The following is a 21,705-nucleotide window of genomic DNA, read 5'->3' on the forward strand; positions in this document are numbered from 1 at the left end:
TTTATTATATTTTTTTATTAATAGTATAAAATTTCAGAAGTATACAGTACAATAATGAATTTAATAATATTATAAGTAAATAAATTTATATAAAAAGGCACTACTGGCATAAGTGGAACTTGTTCGCCAGCAGTGAGTACGATTGAAAAATACAAATATTATAATATTAATAAAGAATAAAAGTGGATATATACTAAAATATCTATCGTACAGAATCAAGAAAAACGTATTATAACAGACGGATTATACACTATGTTCTCAAAATTATCATTTCATACACTTATCTTGAAATAAACTCTAGCTTTTACCCACTCTTCTATTCCACTACTTAGTTTTCTTGTTATTCCATTGTTTATAAAGTGATATGGGACTATATTAGCAAAGTATTCCATGAAGTATGTGAATTGATGTTTATTTATAGTTAATCTTGTAAAGTTTCGAGTATAAGGATTGAGTACAGACGGACGAAGGTTGTGTAAATGGGTATTCAAAGTAAGATGCTGCTTATTTCTATTGGCATGTGTAATGATTTCCCCTACAAAGACCTGTCGTAGCGTTGGAACCCCAAATTCAACAAACAAATTCCTGCTAGTATACAGTCTAGGCCGTTTTAGAGCGGCTCTAATTAAATGCTTTTGCAGGGTAAATATTTATCTATATAAAATAAAATTTCTGGCAATTTTTGGTAACTGTGCGGAGTTGGAAAACTGTAGTCATTTGCTTTATAATGACAGACAAGGATAGTAGGAATGTCAAAAGGATTTTTCAGATTTTAAAGGATTTTAGCATGTTTATAAGTTGTCAGTAGCGGCTGTTTCAGTGGTGCGACGCCGGCCGACGGCCGAGTTCTGGATGCCTGTGCCGATTCGCAAGACGCGCGCAGGCCTGCAGTTCACATGTGCCGTGCCCACTCTGGGTGGTGCGCATGCGCAGGACGTGTGGGTGTGCAACAGTGACGGCTATGTGGGCCAGGTGTGTGTTCTCTCTCTGCATCCCGAGCCGACCGTCACCTCCTGTAATGGCGTCTGCAACGCTAGGATACTCTGTATCGCCGCTGTGCCTGGCAATGCTCAGTGAGTATACAACCATTGTGCATACTCGAAAGCAGCTTGAAAGTATCTTTATTATTATGATTCTTTTCTTGTATTGTGGAAATAAATATATTATATTATGCTCTATAATCTATATGGACTGAAAAAATCAAACATACCAAACTTTGTCCTTGAATGTTCATGGATATTCTAAAACCATCACTTAATTGTATAATGCTCTATATAGACTGAAAAATTGAACTTTGTTCTAGGTTGTTTTTGTCGAAAAGAATTATGCATATTAAAAAAAATAATAAATGAACGAAAATCCATATTAAAGGCTGTACAAATGAAGAAATAATAAACATTACACTAGTACCTAACAGAGTTCAAGCATCTGAATAAATTATTCTTTTGAGGCACCCATTCCAAGAGTTCAGACACGAAACTGTGAAGATTTTTTTAAAAGTCTGTAACACTATAATTATTATAATCGGATATCAAGCTACTCTAATATATACCTATGCCTATTAGTTGTTTATTGTTTTATATTGCAGTTATATATTATGAGAATGAAAAAATATTATTATGTTTCAATTTTATGTTCATTTCTATTTTGCAGACCAAGTCCTAAACAATCAAATAACGACATTAGCAGTAGAATGTCTGGGATCAGTATATCAGTGGAGGATACAGATAACACAGACGACAATAACACTCGCTTGGATAGGTAGGCCTAAGTTACCTTCCTCATTACCAATTTTCAATTATTCAATTAATTTGTTACTGTTATTGTGCTTCATCTTATGCTTTGTAGGTAATTAAATGAAATTCCAGTCAGGTAAGCCCAATGTGCTTTTCTGTATGCTATAATGAAGAAAAAACAGCCAAATATTCTTTGATGCAAAAGTTGTTGTGGAAATTTCTCTGATTAATTGTACCTTTATTTGAGTTACTTTGAGATATTGTAAATTATATAAGTTTTGGAATATATGACATAGCAAAGCTAGGTAGACGGTAGTTCAAATTTATTCCAGATTCAGATGGTTCATAACAAAGGAATGTATCTTTTAACATTATACACTGGGTATTATGACATTCGGTATTGCGGCAAGGCAGGACATCCTTACAAGATCTCTGTCAAAAAAGCCATACCGGTAAGCATAATAATAATACAGGGTGTTTACGAACTGCCTACCAATACAAATTCAATTCAATTCAATTCAAAAAATAATTTATTCCGCACAACATAATATTATTACAAAACATTGTACCATCTAACAATACAAAAAATACTAATATAAAATTATATGTTTTGCTTCAGATGACAAAAACATAAAGCGAAATAAATATGAGCACACCTAGGCATAAGCCCTATTGGAGTGCACTTCTCTTAAAATAAAATAAATTTAAAGACTAGAGTAGTAGGACCGCTACGCTCTACACATGAAATAAACTTTATTTATGTGAAAATAATTAATTATAAATTTACCAGTGTTACGGTCTTCATAATGCGTATTATACAGGTCTTCATAATCTATTATAACAATTGTAATGTTATTGAATGAATTTCCATTGATTTTCATGGAAAAAATTAAGTTAAATGGAAAAAATAATATAGTAAAATAAATAAAATTATTCAAAAATGTTTTTAGTGGACAGCGAATTAAAATATGAAAACAGAAAGACAGGGAAAAAACCACTGACTCAAGAATAAGATTATACTGCCTAATATTTATACTAATGTACAATCCTCAAAAAAGATTCACAGTCATTCAATGTGAACAGATAGAACTTCAAACTTTTAAGAAATATATTGAATGGGACTGAGGTATTAAATTTTCTTGAAATTAAATTAAACATTCTAGGTGCATTGAAAGAAAATGAATGTTGAAAAATTGTTAAATTAGATTGGGGAACTTGAACTAAAACCCGTCTGAAGTCATATCTGATATCCCGAGTAAGATTTGCATTGAGGCTTCTTAGAAAGAATATCTTTAGTACTTTGAAAACATAGAGATTTCTGATTGGAAGTATCTTAAGCTGAAAAAACAGTGGCCAAGAATGATCAGTTCTGAGTGATCTGGTAATTATACGTATAAATGATTTTTGAAAAATAATTATGGGATTCAGTGTTGTGACATAGGTTCCACCCCACAAAACAATACCATAGCTCATACGAGAGTTAATAAGTGCATGGTAAGCATTCAATAATACACGTGTAGGACACAAATCACGTAGCATGTAAAAGCTCCTTATTCCTCTACAAAACTCCTTTTTCAATTTCGCCACATGATTTTTCCAAGACAATAAAGAGTCGATAACTAAACCTAAGTATTTAAAAGTATTCACAATGTTAATTGTTAGACAGTTACAGTTATTAACAACAGAGCAGGAATAGCTATAACACAGATCTGTATCAAAAAATAAATTTCCCCTCAAGTTAAAGATCATGTACTTAGTTTTTTCACTTAAAACCATGAAATTTTTGCTGAACCAATAATTCAAGACTCTTAAATCAGCGCTCATTCTTGTGTATATTGTATTGCATGCTACATCTGAATATGTGAGTGCAGTATCATCTGCAAAAGCAGTCAATTTTGCATCACATAAATCATTTATATAAACAAGAAATAGAATAGGTCCCAAGACTGAACCTTGGGGCACACCATAATCTATATTCTTGAAACTACTGTAGCATCCCCCTACCCTCACACACTGCTTTCTGTTTCGAAGATAGCTATGAAACCACTTGTATGGTAAGCCTCGTACCCCAGCTGCATATAACTTATTTAATAAAATTGAATGATCCACTGTATCAAAGGCTTTAGTGATATCTAGATATAATGCTGAACATTTTTTACCCTCATTTATACTCTCGTAGATATCCTCAAAAAATGAAACTAAAGCATCTTCAGTACTCAGGCCCTCGCTATTATCTTGAGAATTTCAGTTTCATTAGTGGGAATGAAAAACAAGGAATGCAAAATATTTTTATACTTGAAATGGGAATTAAATACTGCATTATTCTCTACATTAATAATTGAATGTCTTAACTGTTGCGGTATTTTAATGAAAAATGAATTAAACTCTGTAGCAATACGTTTTTTATCAGTGATTGTCTCTGAATTGATTTCTAAACTTATAACATCATGCTTTGATTCCCGATCTCCTATCAAGCTGTTTACTATTCTCCATTGAGTTTTCAAATTACCTGAGCAATTATCAAATTTTTTCAAGTAGTACTGCTCTTTTGCTTTTCTCAGATCGGATTTTAATTTATCTCTGAATGTTCTGTAATATTCTTTCAAATTTAAATCATGTGGTCTTGAAATCGTAAGTTTGTGCAGTTTTTTCCTTCTATTGATTCCTTTAAATAAATAGTCAGAAATCCATGGAGTTAATTTATTATTGATAAAAACACTTTTTCGGGGTCTACTGCATTTACACTTATCTATTGAGTCTGATAATAGCTTGGTGAACGAATCGAAAGCAGCTGAGACGGAGTTCTTATCTAAGACGCTCTCCCATTGCAAACTTTGTAACTCTACTTTCAATTGATCGAAATCAATCACAAGGCTGTTTCTTTCCGTGGCATCTTTAACATGATAACGTTTTCTTATATCTAGCTCTAGACGTACCATTGAATGGTCAGTAATTCCAAGGTGCAGTACTATAGCATTGTAATCAACTAATTGTTTTATTTGGTTGAATCGGATGAAACAATGATCTAAACAACTCTGACTATCACCAACTATTCTTGTAGGCTCATTTATAAGGCAGTCTAATCCGTGGCTAGCCATCTGGCTAAGATAAGAATCAGCTACTCTATCATCAAGCAGTAAATTGCAATTTATATCTCCGGTGAAAATAATATTCTTTCCTTTTAGAGAAGCTATCATGCAATCGATATCATCGAGAAATTCCTGTATCGGAATACTATGTAAACGGTAAACTGCCAAAACAATGAATTCAATGTTATCATCACAGCAATTAAGCTGCAAACAGTCGGCTGACCGCTTATCTGAGCTACCTAAAATGCTACATCTGTATTGTGATTTGGCGTAAACTATTACCCCTCCGGCTCGATAGTTATCATTACAACAACCATAAGCATTGTAACCATCAATTCGAAACAAGTTTATCTCATCGGTAGATATCCATACTTCAGTTAGTATTATAAAGTCCGGAGACATTTCAAAGTTATTTAATTCAACTAAAAACAAATCAAAATTCTGCCTTAGGCTACGGATATTCTGATTTATAAAAACTAGAACATGATTAGAATCAGACATTGAAAGAATGTGACAAATTTATTATTACTGTAGAATGAACTGATACTAAGAACTTTGTTTTTATACTCATTCTGTGAGCTTGCCTTCTAGCAATAAAGACAGAGATTGATATTATTTCCAATTTAGTAATAGAGAGATTAAAAGAAATGTAAAACAATAAAGAGATTGAATAATGTGAAAGAAATAAGCCTTTGTTATAATATCTGTCTTTGAATAAAGAAACTAATAAAAAATACCTACAAGTAATGGGTACTTCGGTCTCACCGTGACAACAAAAGTAAGAGTAACGAAAACAAGAGTATAAAAAAATAAAAATAAAAATATAGCTTATCAATTTAAAACAATGCAAAAAATTATAGAATTACATAAAAGTAACAAAAGGACTTACAAATGTCCAGAAGTCTTAAGTTACTCATACAGCGGCCATTTTGCTTTTTCCACTTATTATTTTTTCTACGAATAATGGTTGAACATACAAAATTGAAACTTTGCACAATCATTTATAACAACTAGACAAAGCTAAAAAAATTATGATAATTTTTCAAATTCACAAAACAAAATGGCGGCCATTTAATATTTTGTTTCTCAAATAACTCAGAAACGGATGGTTTTACAAAAACTTTACAAGAATAACTTTTTCAGTAAATTTAATTAACTATCCATGGGTACCTGACTTTTAAAGATTGGATCAATATTAACTGAGATATGGCAGCTTTAGTGGTTGGTGACCCACCTTTAGAGAGTTATGTAACATTATTTTATTGTTTGAAATGACCTAAAATCGCTTACTATTAAGATGCAATGCAGATAGAGATTGTTGCATCATTGAGGCCACACATCAGTAACAGTGAACAGTAAAAATATGATTCCCATAATGGGATGCGATCATACTCGCTCAGCCGGTTTGAGTGGGAAGAATCCTATGAGAACTTATGATAATTATGTTTTTACTGTTCACTTTCACTGTTGTATGGGAATCCAGCTTTAATATCTAAGATAAATCATTAAATCAGTTATTCACATTCATAGCGATCATTATTTATGGAATAGAGTGTGCTGAACAATTTACAAGACGCGACCTAGGACATGAGATTGATAGTAGGTCCAAGATGATGCGAAAAAGTTAATGACGTCTTTATCGAATGTTATGTGTCTAAAAATCGACTAGGTCGTGAATGAACACAAATATAATAGTGATTCATTCACAAGTTACCAACTTCCTGTACACCCAGTCAACTTTCACTGACAGTCATATGGAACCACTTTTGAATATTACCAAAAAATTTTCCAAAATTCATACATTTTTTCCAAAAAACAAATTTTCTGAGCCCTTCATTTTGATTCATCTATGGTATAATGAAATTCAAATAATAGTTCTTACATTGCAATTAATTTTACTTACTTCTTAATTTCAACTGTTGAGCTCAGTTCACCCTACTAATTTCTGCCCTACTGGATAGAAAAAATTATTGGCTCATACATTTGAACAATTACATGATAACCGATGGCATTCTTTTTCTGTCAATTATTATTCTATCACTGTGTGAACACTTCCAACAAGAAATACCGGTATTAATTTTCGGCCCAGCATAGGAAAGCAGGGCTTTAGTGATCATTACTATCAATTTGAACTAAACCCAATGATTTCCCATTTCGGTTCAAACATTGTTATTGATTATCGATCCATGTTGCAGTAGCAGCTCGTCGAGCGATGGTGAAGGGGGGGCTGATGAGGGGGGATGTGGTGGGGAGGGCGGAGGAGGAGGAGAGGAGGGGGAGGAGGCCGAGCCCACCATGTGGCTGGGAACTGAGGATGGCAGCATCCACGTCTACAACTGCAGCGACAACATTCGCATCAAGAAGAACAAAGTCAAGATACAGCATCGCAGCGCTGTGCACTCCATCATGTAAGTAGTCATACAGTATTTGTAAACACATGACCACCTCACAGTATCACACAATAGAGATAGCTAGCCTACCATTTTTACTTTCCTTGCCCTATTACCCTATTGTAAGGAAAGTATTGCTTTCCGAAAAGCAATTTCCTTTGTTAATCATGTTGATGAATTACATAGATAGATAAATGCGTTTTATTTGCACTTTACAACATTAAAAGTAAGTGGGCGAAGTTGAGGCAATAAGAGCCCCCCTCTCCCACTTAACCCACATTGTGTTTTAATAAGGAGAGAATAACAGAACTGAATAATGGTTTTTAATGTCATGATGTATTTTGAAATGTTTCTTCGACTAAAAATTGAATGAAATCTGTATTGTCATTCTCTTTTCCAGATATCTTGATAACAGAGTATTTGTTTCATTGGCCAATGGGGACATAACAGTTTATTCCAGAGATCAAGGTAGCTATTATGACTGCAGTAATTCACACATAACTCTTATAATGGCTTATTAAATTTGCGATTTTCATCCTTTCTATCGCCATCAAACAATTTATCATTCTATTCACCAAAAAAACATGATCTTGGAAAGTACATAAACATGAATGTTTAGCTAATTAATTCATCCTATATATATATATATATATAGCACATAACAGAAGACACTTCAAAGTTTGTAATATAAATTAAAACAAGCAAAATTTTTAGAAAAAAGAAATTAAAATGAGTAAATGAATACCTATATATAAAATAGAAAATTATTGATGGAAAATAATTAGATTCTAAAAGAAAAAAATATTTGAGAATAGTCTCTTAAAAAGGATTGATAAAAAAATGAATTAATAATATTCATAATATCTAGTTTGTAATAAGGTCTTCACTATAATTTATTCTATTTTCAATTATCCAAGTTTTTGTTTTTGCTTTAAATATATTAACCAGTACCATTTCCTTGATGTCCATTGGCAGCCTGTTGTAAATCTTTGGTCCTAAGTATGTGACTGTTCTCTGGGCGGCAGTTGTTGTCATCCTGGGGACTGCTAGATCAATATTCCTTCTTCGCGTGCTGTGGGTGTGGTCCATGTTGAGAAAGAACTGCGGGTTTTTCCTGATGAATGTGAGTAATTTGTGAATGTAAATTTGTCGGATGCTCAGTAGTTGGAGCTCTTCATATAGAGAATCTGAAGGGTAGAGTGGATGTTTCTGTCCCATTATTCTGAGGATGAGTTTCTGGACTTTAAAAACAGGATTGATATGGCAGAAATACGTAGCTCCCCATGCCAGGATTCCATATCTTGCTATTGACTCTACCAATGCGTGATATACAATTTTTAACGTATCCAGTGTGAGTATCTGTCGGAGTTGAATGAAACTGTAAACCAGTTTCCTGAGTTTTGTTGTTTGCTGTATGATGTGTTTGTCCCACCAAAGTAAGTCGTCTATTATAACTCCTAAATATTTTATATTATCTGTTCGTTCTACTGATGGACAATTGCAGTCTATGCGATTTATTTTGCAGTGATGTAACTTGATTGTATTTCGTACAGGTTTTTTGGAGTCCGTCAGTGAAAATGCTAGAATTTAGTTTTTGATGAATTGAGAGTCAGGATATTACTGTGGAGCCAAAGTGTAATTTTTTCCATGCCTAATTCAGCGGTTATGAAAGTCTCGTTCCAGTTGTTGCCTTGAAATATCACAGCTGTGTCGTCGGCAAAGACAATAATCTTGCCACCAATGTCGAGTGAGCACAACTCAATGGCAAAGATGAGGTACAGTATCGGACCAAGAACTGTTCCTTGTGGCACGCCGAATTTTACAGGAAGGCCTTCTTCTGCACTCAGATTTTTCCCTATTCTCACTCTCTGTTTGCGAATGGTTGAGAAATGAGAAAAAACAAAGAATACATTTCATATAAGTTTAATTTTGCAATACTTGTTTATATACAATATTTTTTGTTTTTCCACTGTCTGCATAAATATAAAGACTATCTGGTTTGCCGACTCGGGAACACGCAACATACAGTTGTCCATGTGAAAAGCAATCCACATCTAAATCTAGACCACACAATTCTAAAGATAGACTAATACATTATTATAATCTATCCCTTCATTTTGTTTATATGATCAAATAACCAGCTGACTACTAAAATATTAGCCTACTTTGTATTTTAGCATGCAACACAGCCCAGATCGTATTATCAACAACACCGTTGTCAAATGCCGGTATGTTAGTAGAAAAGAGATAAGAATTTTTTTTTATTTCTCGTTGTTTTATGATAGAAGGAAACATAGCATGAATATGAAATAGAAATAAGATATTGAAACTATAAGATAAGCCGATCAGCTTATGAACTAAGGTTTGGAGGATTATGAAACATTGACAATTGAGAAATTATGAATACACAAATGCAAGAATAAAAGCCTCAATAATTATTATTCATTACAAGATTGATTTACATCGATAAGATTATACTCACACTATCGACTGAATCGCCAATTGATTGTAGCACGGTACCGGTATCGATCCATTCACTGATTGAAATTACTACAATATTAACACAAGTAACACGATTATTTGCACTGAAACACGAATTTATTATCGAAAAAAAAGCATCGGTATGCTTTCTTTGTTCTGAATTGCGAAAGTAATTGAAATCCAATAATTGTACCGGAAAACATACGGTAATCAAGAGTGTAGTTTACCGGTACTCTATATCTCACGAACCTGTTGAAGCTGCGTTTTGAAACATGCGCGCTATCTAGCGGTCAGATTTTGCACTTTGATTGCAGCAGCGCTCAGCTCAAATCTGGCCAAAAATGGCCAAAGTTTCACCCCCTCCCCCCGGGCCACCCTGCGAGCCCGGTCAATTTTTTTTTTTTAATCGACTTATTTTCGCGAGCTGACCCCGAATGTGAAGTCAAAAATCGGAAAAATCCATAAACAAGAAAGTTAAAAATTTTCGGGCGAGCGTAGCGCCCCTGAAAATTGTAAAAAGTAGATAAAAACCATCCTTGATGCGGATTTTATATCATGTTAAAATTTCAACTCAATCGGTCCAGTACTTTTGGAGTTTTTGCATTACACACAAACCAACATAACATTTTTATATATATAGATATATAGCACATAACAGAAGACACTTCAAAGTTTGTAATATAAATTAAAACAGGAGACACGATATAAATAGATTGTAAACACTTAAAAACTTACATTAGAAATTATAAATAATAAATAATAAATAATATATTACAAATATATTTTATATATATATATATTAAATGTTCAATGAAAATGAAAAATAAATCTCATTCAAATCTTAAATATCCCGTTTGTAACCGCCTCCTAAATACCCCATAATGTCCCCTGAATCTGTACCCTTTTTCTCTCCATCTTTTTTGGTAGAGAGTTAGTGGGGAGGATATTTTTAATATTCTTTCCGAAGAATGGACATTGATATGTCCAAAGCTCCGCCAATTATTTATGTAGATGCATAACAATATAATTATCTATAGTTATTATATTACAAATTACTTTTTCATATCATATACTTTCAATAATTATTTTCTTAGTCTATATTATGTAAATTCATCTATAATTTTGCTGTATTGTAAGCTATTGTATATAAGTGTATAAGCCAGTATATATTGTAATCTACATAAATAAATGGTAAATTATCAACCGGGTACATCGGATAAGCAGTTTCACTTACTTTCTGATGTTATGTCATTATCTCAAATGACATCTTCGGAGCGCAGGTAATCCTACACTGACTCCTGCCTGTGCTTCGAAATTCTTCCTCGTGGTCGAAGGTCGAAGGGAGTACCTCCTCCCCTCTCCTCCCTCCACGTGTTCGGCTTGGCGCTGCTGGGTGAATGGCATTCCCGGAGAAGTGTCTGGCTTTTGTGATGTGTTTGTGTGTTCAGAATGATTTTCCAAAAGAGAAGAGATATTTGTACTGTCATCCCTTTTGTTAAGGCTACCTTGTTTCTCTATTTCCAAAGCCTCTCGTACAATCCTAACCCGAAAATCTTGAATGTTGGCTATTTGTTTAAAATTTTTAAAGTTTATTTTGTGCCCTGTGTTCTTTTCGTGGTTGTAAAGAGTTGAGGTAGATTGTTTGTTTTTTATGCTCAGTTTGTGTTCGTTCCTCTACCCTGGCTGATATTCTTCTATTTGTTTAACCTACATACATATTGTCACAATTCAGGCAGGGGATGCTGTAAACGCCTTGATTTTTTAGCTCTAGACTCTGAACGGGTTTCTTAAGACATTTTGAAATAGTTTGGAAAGGTTTGTAGACTGGTTTGATTTGATGTTTTTTCAGTATTCTTCCAATACGATCGGTGGTACCCTTGATGTATGGAAGGGGGATGGTTTTTTTTTATTTTTAAAAGCTTTCTCTTCCTTGAGTTTTTCTTCAAGTTTTGGAGGTGTCAGTTGTTTCTTCAAAGATTTTTCAATTATACTACTATTGTAACCATTACTCTTCAGTATGGATTTGATTGTCTTGATCTCCTCTTCTTTGCTTTTTTCATCAGTGAGATGGAGAGATCGAAAGATTAGACTATTGACTACAGAGAAGGAATGTGCGGGGTGATGATGAGTGCATTGAGGTATCTATTTGTATGGGTTGGTTTTCTGTATACAGAGTGTTCTAGATTGCCATTTTCGTTTCTGGTGATTAGAATGTCTAAGAACGGTAGTTTAGCTTCTTCTTCTATTTCGAGAGTGAACTGTATTTTGGGGTATATCTGGTTCAGCTGATTGAGGAATTCGGAAAGTTCTTCTTCACCATGAGGCCAAATGATAAAGATATCATCGACATATCTCTTCCAAAGGGTGGGTATCAGTTTTGTTCTACTAATAGCTTTACTAATAGCTTTTGTTCTACTAAGATCTTTTTCTTCAAAATGAGTCATGAAGAGATTGGCTATGGCTGGAGAGAGGGATGATCCCATGGGGGCTCCTTCAATATCCTTAAAGAGGCAGCCTACAAGCCGGTTCAACGAGACCCGAGAAAGGAATTGTAGAATTGAACTTGAATAAAATTTATTTTCCATTTTTATTGAACATTCAATATACAGGGTGATTCTTAATTATGGTAAAATAATTTAATACGTGATAGTAGAGGTAAAAATAACAAAAAAGCTCTTATAAATATATATCCATAAACGCTTCATTAGCGAGCTATACAGAGTGAAAGATTTCGCCCGGAATTCAGTTCCTCAGGTGAAATACACCAATGCTGAATTGTTTGGGGACTAGTTTTTGAAAAACTTATGGTGGATTCATATGGAAAAATATCTGAAAAATTGAATAAAACGAGTCTGGAAGCTGTAGTGTGAGTATTTTTTGAACAAATGGCTGTTGGGGTTAGTGTATCAAAAATATGCTGACATCAAAAGCTAATCTCCTTTAACACACTGGCAACAGGTCAGCCCGAGTTGAAAGCAGAGAAAGGTCGAGAGAAAAATACTATGTTTACTTTCCGTTATTAATTGCATGCGTCATTGCATGCAATGAATAGTCAACACGACAGCTGATTTTTTACTAAGTTACATTGAGATAACCTTCTAGTCGTGACCCTGGGTCCGAGGGACCCAGCAATTCTTTTTTTAGTTATAATTTTGCTTCCGTTCACTTTACTGTATATTGTGACCCATGTAAATTCATGTAAGTAGACACTTAAACTTGATGTAGAGTGTTAGTGCTCTGTGACTTGTTGTTTTCGTTTAATGATGCTTTTGGGTCCCTGGGTCCCAAGGGTCACGACTAACGTAACTTTTTTAGTATAAATAAAATCCAAGTCGGAAAACACGACTTCTACGTTTGATGCTCAATAACTTTCTTTAATGACCAGTAAACAAATAATTTTTCGCAATAAAAATTGTAGAGAATTTAATTCTGAAAAGAATATTATGTAAGCTGTGTAAACTAAATTTGAATACAAGATAAATAAAATGTGTTCTTATGTAGTACATTACACCACAAAAATTTGCTGTTTTATAAGGAGAGAACTAATAACTCATAGATTGTAGCTGATTGCAAATAAAATATTCGGTTTTTTTGAAAAGTTTTATTTTTATATGAAAGTAACATACCTAAATGACATAAAACTTATACCAAAAGACTAAAGATGATGTTCAAAGTGACCTCCGTTGCTCTTAATGCATATGTTCAGACTTCTTCTCATCGATTGTCGGACCTGTTCAAATATTCCAGGAGTCTGCTTTATCATTTTTATTTTGCTCAAAATACTTAATCAGAGTTCTTCAATGGTATCAATCAGAGTATTGTATATATATATATATATAATTAAAACCATATCCATCGATTTTGGAAGTGGCAAGTCTCCATCTTTTGAAACAGCATTTATTGTCTAAGGGTAGTGAAAGAAGTTTTCTGCATTCCATAACAACAATCTGCAGACTGACGTCTCGGGTATTAGAATACAACGGCCTTGTCGTTCTTGTTCTTGGTAACTTTTACAAAAGGGACTCCATAATACAAAAAGAAATCATTTGCCGGACAAAGCTAGCGGAAGAAAAAGAAGAAGAAGACGACGACAGGAGGAGAAGAACAAGCGAGAAGACGAAGAAGATAATAGAAGAAGGAGACAGAAGAAGAAGAAGAAGAAGAAGAAGAAGAAGAAGAAGAAGAAGAAGAGGAAGAAGGTGAAAAATAATAAGAAGAAAAAGATATAGATAGGAGAAGATTATAACCTTTGATTACACTATTGTATCTATGACCACTCTTTTGACGAATTGAAAACTTATAAATTACTGGTGGTACTCTCATACAGTAACAGTCAGGGGAGTATTCAAATACCGTTGGATAACATCTATCCAATATTGTTTCATTCATCTAGAAGCATATAATCTGTTCTTTCTTACATTGATATCACTTATGAATAAGTTAATTTTACTGCAGTGTCAGAATTTGTCCTTAACCTGAACAATTAAAGGTCACATTGAAATAGTTATTTTGGAGTTTGGTAGAAATATATTTACATGGAACTCAATTTATTCAGCTACAACCATCATCACCAACTACATCGTCCTTACATTGATATTCCGCACAATGACATAAGTTCATGAGATCATGTTCTATGAGAATAACCCGCTAGATGCACTTCATTTCAGTATTTCCTAGTGGAGAGGCGCGCTTAAGGACACCTCAAGGATCAAAATTTCAAACACTTATAACTTTCGACACAATGCTCAGATTTCATCGTACTACACTTCATTCTTCTTGACTCGTCAAGGCGGTCCAGAATCATGCATCATAAGTCAAATTCGGTCGAGAAATGTGTCGAAAGTTATAAGTGTTTGAAATTTTGATCCTTGAGGTGTCCTTAAGCGCGCCTCTCCACTAGGAAATACTGAAATGAAGTGCATCTAGCTGGTGATTCTCATAGAACATGATCTCATTAACTTATGTCATTGTGTGGAATATCAATGTAAGGACAATGTAATTGGTGATGATGTTTGAAGCTGAAAATTAGGTGTTTTTCTCAATACAAGGAGCATTGTTGTCTGGTGTACCTGGAAATCTACTCGAGATAGAGCGTCTCCCTGATCTCAGATTGTAGAGCACAAAAATACGCTCAGAGGGATTTTGAATTATACATCTAAATGTTAAAAATCGGAAGATATTGTTGATCAAAAACTAAAATTCATCAACATTGATTTTTCCTTCAAATTTCACTCATTTTTGAAAAATCATAACTCAGTACTCATTAAAGATAGAGAGCTCCGAATGTTCTCATTTCATTCAGAATCTTATTATGATCTAAAAAAAGGCAAGAGCAATTTTTTCTGTCCGATTACGAGATTTGGCAGAAATAGCTGAAAACTGGAAAATGAGCGGATAATGGCTAAAAAACCATATTTTTCACAGTTTTCTCGAAAACGGCTTTAACGATTTTCTTCAAATTTATACCCTAGATAGCTATTTATAAGCCCTATCAACTGACATGAGTCTCATTTCTGGGAAAATTGCAGGAGCTCCTTAATATTTCTGAGAATAATGAATTTTGTTAAATTTCTATGACGATTTTCTCAAAAATGACTTGACCGATTTTTTTCAAATTCATAACCTGTATAGTTATTTATCAGCTCTATTAACTGGCATGAGTCTCCTCCCTGGGAAACTAAAGCTGCGTTCTCACCGGAGTTAATAACAAATGTTTTCAACATTTTTGTTATTAACTGATGTTGATAACAAAGTCATTAACATTTTATTTTATTTTCATTTTAAAGTTGATAATTTTTCAGTCAGCTGTATTTATCATATCATTGAAATAAATCAATCATCTGAAAGAAATAAAAAGTCGGGATCTTCCCAGCGGTATAATTCCCACTACAGTAACTATATTACCCACAGTATCGCCATTGAATGTCACGCTTCTGATTGGTTAGCTCGGTCACATGGTACAAATCCGCCATTAAGATTCCAAACAAACTTTCAAGTCCTATCTTATAGCATTAGACATTAGGAACGTATCACTTATTTTACCGATTGGAAACATATTATGAATTTAAGATGAGTTTGATTTATAATTTTTGAAGAGAAATTGATTATACTTTAATATAGACAAAAAAGATAACTTTAAAAAACACTAATAAAGCTTAAAACATCAATTTTCCTTCCCTCGGACTCCTCACGGACCACTTCTAGAGCTTTCGCGGACAACTTATTGAGAACCAGTGATCTATATAAATATGTAGAAAGATAAATTTCAATTTTGTTTATTTCCTCATCCCATTTATTGGATCGAACTTCAAATAATCCAATTTCAAAATATTTTTTGCGGCTCAATTGAATATAACATTTTATGAAATATTTAACCATGATTAAGTGCTGATTAAATACGTCTTGACTTCTCTGATTGATTCTCTTCAGTACTGAGTACCCTACCCATAACATGTTGGTACAATAGCTATTGATATGATTTTCGAGTTGTATTACCACGAGCAATGGCTAAGATTAGAAATATCACTAAATATAAACAATAATGGTTATGTGTGTTATTTTTCAATTTCTTACATGTTTATTAAATTCATTAAGTGGTACTATAGCTAGAATAATTGGCTCTTCCAGAGTTTATATTCAATGTTGTGCTTTACAATATTTTCGTCAGACTTATTGGCTGGATAAAACAAACTATTTAAATGTTATGAAATCTATTGTGATGAGAATTCCATCATGCTTCTAGAAAAATAGATATGAGAACTTTATTATTTGTCAATGGAACAAAATTTATTACAATATCATGACACTTTTCAAAAGTTTCATGGTATTTTTGGAAACTCAGCTTTCAGGTTACGTTACCTAGCTTTCATTATTTTTACTCGCTATTACAGGAATTACATTTACAGGAATTTTCCGTTAAAAAGACAAGTTATTAACTTTTGTTAAGAACAATAATTTTTGATGATTCAGTCAAGTTAATAACCCATGTGTATGCAGCTTGTTGATATTCACTTCAGTCAGCATTTCTTATTAATAGCATCAATACTCCCATTAAAATAATGCTGACATATTCATGCGAATCTTGCTATATTCGATCAGATGTTAATGTTCATACACCTGTTTCAATTCAAATTATTTTGAAGAGATTTTTTATCCCGGCTGTTATATGAATATTCTCATTCAAAGACCTTAAAGATCTCTTTAAAGTCTTTGCTCTCATTAAATTAAATCATATGGAAGTCAATAAATCATATTGATAACATAATCTTGTTAATAACAATAAGGAATTTTCTGTTAAAAACACGAGTTATTAACTTTTGTTAAGAGAAATTTTTGACGATTCAGTCAAGTTGATAACTTTTGTTCATAACTCGTGTTATTAACTCCGGTGTAAACGCAGCTTAACAGGGGGTCCCTGAGAAATTTACTTGGTAACCTCCTTCTCGTGCGTGAGGTAGGTAGGATTCAAAAGAACACAACATGTCGATATTTTATTTGTAGAACAGCTTTTTTGACAACTTTTAAAAAATCCTCAAATTTCATAATATTCAAACAAAGGAAAATGTACTCTGAAAACAATAACAATAGTATAATCATAGTTTTAATTATTTAGCCACCAATCGGCATGATGTTATTCCCCGAAATTATCCTCGTTTAAGAATGAGGCTTATAGATCAATGAGCAAGGAAAGTTGTGTGAGTGTACCACACCAGATTTTTTTAGTTATAACCTTCAAAAGCCCAAAAAAATTTTCTTTAAATTTGTTCAAATTTCATTCCATTATAACTTTTTTTGTGCAAGAGATACAGAGAAATTTCAAATCTATGATATTTAGAGCGTGATTTTAACTTTGGAACAATATATCTTTATGCGCTGTACGTCAAAAAATGAGTTCTCCAGCGCCCTCCAAAGAAAACCCTGCATGATTTCTGATGCGGTTTTCCATACCTATGAGGTAAGAAGAACTATAAGCTAGAACTATAAAATCGATTTTTTATGACTACTTTAAGATAGAGACTGGCAAATGGTCTCAATCTTTTCGTTACGACAAGACGAATAAAGCTGCGTCTACACCGGAGCTAATAACATGAGTTATTAACTGTTCTTATGGGTTGGACTGTGTGGCCAAAATGTGGGAAAATATTACATTTGATTTGAAGTTAAGTTGATCATTTGATAAGTTGGATTTGTCATAGTGGAGGTGTTTAAAAATTTCGTATTGTTCTAGTGTGTTGAGTCTCTGGCTTTTTTGAAGAATGTGTCGGATTTCGATATCTGTTTGTATGTTTTTGTGATTGTGTCCTGTGGCTATTAAATGTTCTGCATATGTAGATTCTGAATTTGAATTTACTGCTTTTATGTGCTGATTGTATCTTATTTTGAAGCTACGGCCGGTATGTCCAATATAGAATTTTGGGCATGTATTACATTTTAGTTTATAAATTCCTGTCTTTTCAATTTGTGAGCTGTCCATTTTTCGTGTTTTTAGTTGGGTTTTCAAGTTGTTGTTGGCTTTAAATGCTGTTTTGTAGCCTGATTTTTTGAATATGTTTGCTATGGATTGTGAGTTTTGATTGAAATATGTTAGTGTGACATATTTTTTGGGATTTGGGGGTTTCTGTTTCTTGTTTTTCATTTTATGAAGTATTTTGTCTATTACATTGGATGAGTAGCCATTGTTTTGTGACAGATATTTTATAGTGTTCAATTCTGTCTGGTAATCTTCTTATGTTAGTGGAATGCTTATTAGTCTATGGATCATGGAGTTGAAGGCAGCAAGTTTGTGTTGTGGTGGATGATTTGATGTTTCATGTATGAAATATCTGTCATTGTGGGCTTTCTGAAAATACTAAATCTTGGTTTGTTGTCCTGTTTTGATATGTAGAGGTCCAGAAAGTTTAGGGCATTGTTGGTTTCATATTCTGCAGTGAAATGTATGTTTTTGTGTATTTTGTTCAATTCTGAGAGGAGTTAATCACATTGTCTGGCATTTCCTTTGTAGAGTAGTATTATGTCATCAACATATCTTTTCCAATAAATGATTTTTAATGCATGTTTATTTTTGGATATTTTTGTTTCTTTCATATGTTGCAGGAAAATTTCAGCTAGTATACAGGAGATTGGGCTTCCCATTGGAAGGCCCTCTTCTTGACTGAAGTATTTTTGATCATGAGTGAAGTAATTTTGCGATGTTATGATTTTTAATATTTCTATTAGCTCTCTGGTGTTCTGGTGAATTGTTCTTGTTGTTCAGGATTTTTTCAATAATAGCTATGGTTTCTTTTACTGGGATGTTGGTGTAGAGGTTCTTGATAGCAAATGATGCTGGAGTGGAATTATATGGAATGTGAATGTCTTTAATTTTATTTACAAGGTCCAAGCTGTTTTTTAAATATGCGGGATGCTGGTCTACTGGTATCAGTTTCCTTAGTTGTGAATCCATTTGTTTAGCTAATTTGTATGCTGGAGCTTTTTTGTAGTCTATGATAGGTCTTACTGGTGTGTTCTCTTTGTGGAGTTTGGGAAGTGCTTGGAGAGTAGGTGCAGAAGGGTTAATTTCTTTTAAATATATTTTTTCATTTTCTTTGAGAATGTGTTTTGTTCTGTTTATAGCTAGTTCAATTTCATTCTGATATCTTGTTGTTGGGTCTTTCTGGATTTGCTTTATCCTGGAAAATAATATAAAGCAAATCCAGAAAGACCCAACAACAAGATATCAGAATGAAATTAAACTAGCTATAAACAATAAATAATAGAAAGAGTGGTCGAAATGAGATGATTCTCTCGAACATCATTGTTTGGTTAATTTTAAACACTTTGGTGGTAAAACCAATCCGATATCTCTCACAATAACTGAATAACAAGTGATATAAAAATTTCTGTCAATAATGACCGCCATCTTGAATTTTTCAATGATGTCGAATATTTTTGTTGTTCCCATTATCAATATTCTTATTTGTCTTGTTGTAACGAAAATATTGAGACCATTTGCATGTCTCTATCTTAAAGTAGTCATGAAAAAATAGATTTTATAGTTCTAGCTTATAGTTCTTCCTTGATATACAAAAAAAGTACAATGATAATATCATTCAGAGTTGAAACAGTTTGAATTTTGTTTTGATTGATTGTTCTACAATATTGCCATTCAAATCCATATTATGGTATCTTTTCAGGCAGTAGTTGGAACACTAACGATCCACAGACTATATCTGTGGGTACTGCATCCACACCTGTTACGAGAATGGTGCCAATCAATGGCAGATTATGGTGTTCCTGCCACAGCACGATAAAAGTCTTAAACACTAATTCATTACAAATCGAAGTGAGTAGGAAACGCTACCTTTCTTACTAAACAAGAATGAAGAGATCATCAATTTCGATAGCTTTACTGAGATTACATTTTCATTTGGAACACAAATCAAAGGGATTCAGCTTCTGTGTGATGAACCGATGAACCTTCTATAGTAACGTCCACGTTATAATGGCAGTCAAGAAAGATAAGTGAACAGCGTTGCCGATTCTCTGCCTTGCCACTGTCTTATATGGAGGATAACTGATACCGTTATATCTTATGTAATATTAACTGTTCATTCTTGTTTAAAATAATCAATTATATTTTATTCGTCAAGAAAGTATATTTTAAAATTAAGAAATAATAACTTTTCATAATTGAGATTAAATATTATGTTAATTATTTATTATTATACATTGTTAAAAACAGTCTGGCAATGTTGCGGAGCTAGAAAAGGATAGCGATAGCTGCTTTGTCGAATGATAGACAAGGATAGCAACACCAATGTTGATCAAATACTGCCATTATAACGAGGACCTCACTATAGCAATATGATCTATGATTTGAAATTCATTCTTAATAGTTGAAAATTCTGTTAATTAAGAAAATCTTACATGCTCCTGTCTCTTTAATTATTCAATTTAAGAATTCAATAATTCTGAAATTATTACTTTTTATATTTCATTTAAAATATTGTAAGAATATCGATGGTATTCGATTCACAAAATATTGAAAAAGCAATAATTTTTAAATTAATTGAAACCTGGTTTCTCAAATAAGTTGTTTGTAGCCTACTGCTCAACAATATTAATAATTAGCAGGTAACCCGTGCTCCGCAATGGTCTGTCCAATTAAGAAATTGACAAACTGAAAACTTGACTTACTGGAATCTTGAAGATTTGAAAATATGCCTATAACAATCCTCAGTAGGTAAAGAATCGTTATGCTAAATTTCAAGTTTATCAGTCGAGTAGTTCAAACGTGATGATGCCTCATTTGTGTATTTTCTATCCCGTACACATATAAGCCAATTCTTCTTTTCATAATATTATAATCACAATTATTATAAGGAGTTCATCCCCTGAAATGAATATTCAGAAATATCGCGTTAAAGAACCACGTACATACGGACGTAGATTGATAGGTTGATTGAGTAGAGGAAGAGAATAATTGAAATTATTTTATTCAATATTCAGAATGAAATAAGAATTTTCAAGCACCACCCTTTTTATGTTTTATAAATTCACTACACGTTTCTACTACTCATAGCCATGTTGTTGAAGAAATCAAAAACTGGTCAATTACATAGTATGTTGGTGGGGTTCGCAGCACTGTTTGACGGCATGCGGATCGCTGAACAGTGGCGGCATGGGTGGTGGGGATGGATCGCGCAGTGTGAGCTGCTTGGCCGTGTCCGGGTTGGGTGTCTGGATATCGCTGCACAACTCGGCTACTCTTCGCCTCTTCCACACCGTCACCTTCGAGTGTCTCGCCGAGGTCAATGTGGCGTCAGCTGTTACCAAAATGCTAGCTAGTCAGTATATTTACTTTCATCAAATTATTGGACAGTATATATTTTTGTAATATTTTCTTGCATTTTTTGGTACATTTCAAAATCACTTGTTTTTTATTCATCGTTATTTTGCTTGTAACATTTTTTTTGAGCGAGTACCACGGTATGTATTGTAATTGTATGTTTGTTAATAAAGTGTATTGTG

General features: G+C 33.3%; 1 protein-coding gene across 4 annotated transcripts in view; it reads left to right on the forward strand.

The window, feature by feature from the left end:
* Positions 1 to 21,705, forward strand: part of LOC111046315 (rho guanine nucleotide exchange factor 17) — a 216,859-nt gene that overhangs the window by 181,416 nt on the left and 13,738 nt on the right. For 2 of the 4 annotated variants that reach the window (XM_039432361.1, XM_039432362.1), the window contains exons 13-18: positions 809 to 1,073; positions 1,654 to 1,761; positions 7,021 to 7,233; positions 7,616 to 7,683; positions 19,869 to 20,017; positions 21,317 to 21,521. In XM_039432361.1, coding sequence (XP_039288295.1) covers positions 809 to 1,073; positions 1,654 to 1,761; positions 7,021 to 7,233; positions 7,616 to 7,683; positions 19,869 to 20,017; positions 21,317 to 21,521 — 1,008 coding nt within the window. The remainder of the gene's footprint in view (positions 1 to 808; positions 1,074 to 1,653; positions 1,762 to 7,020; positions 7,234 to 7,615; positions 7,684 to 19,868; positions 20,018 to 21,316; positions 21,522 to 21,705) is intronic. The other 2 variants (XM_039432363.1, XM_039432364.1) reach the window with 2 other exon arrangements.

The sequence above is a fragment of the Nilaparvata lugens genome, chromosome 7 (genome assembly GCF_014356525.2).
Source record: "Nilaparvata lugens isolate BPH chromosome 7, ASM1435652v1, whole genome shotgun sequence".
NCBI lineage: Eukaryota > Metazoa > Arthropoda > Insecta > Hemiptera > Delphacidae > Nilaparvata > Nilaparvata lugens.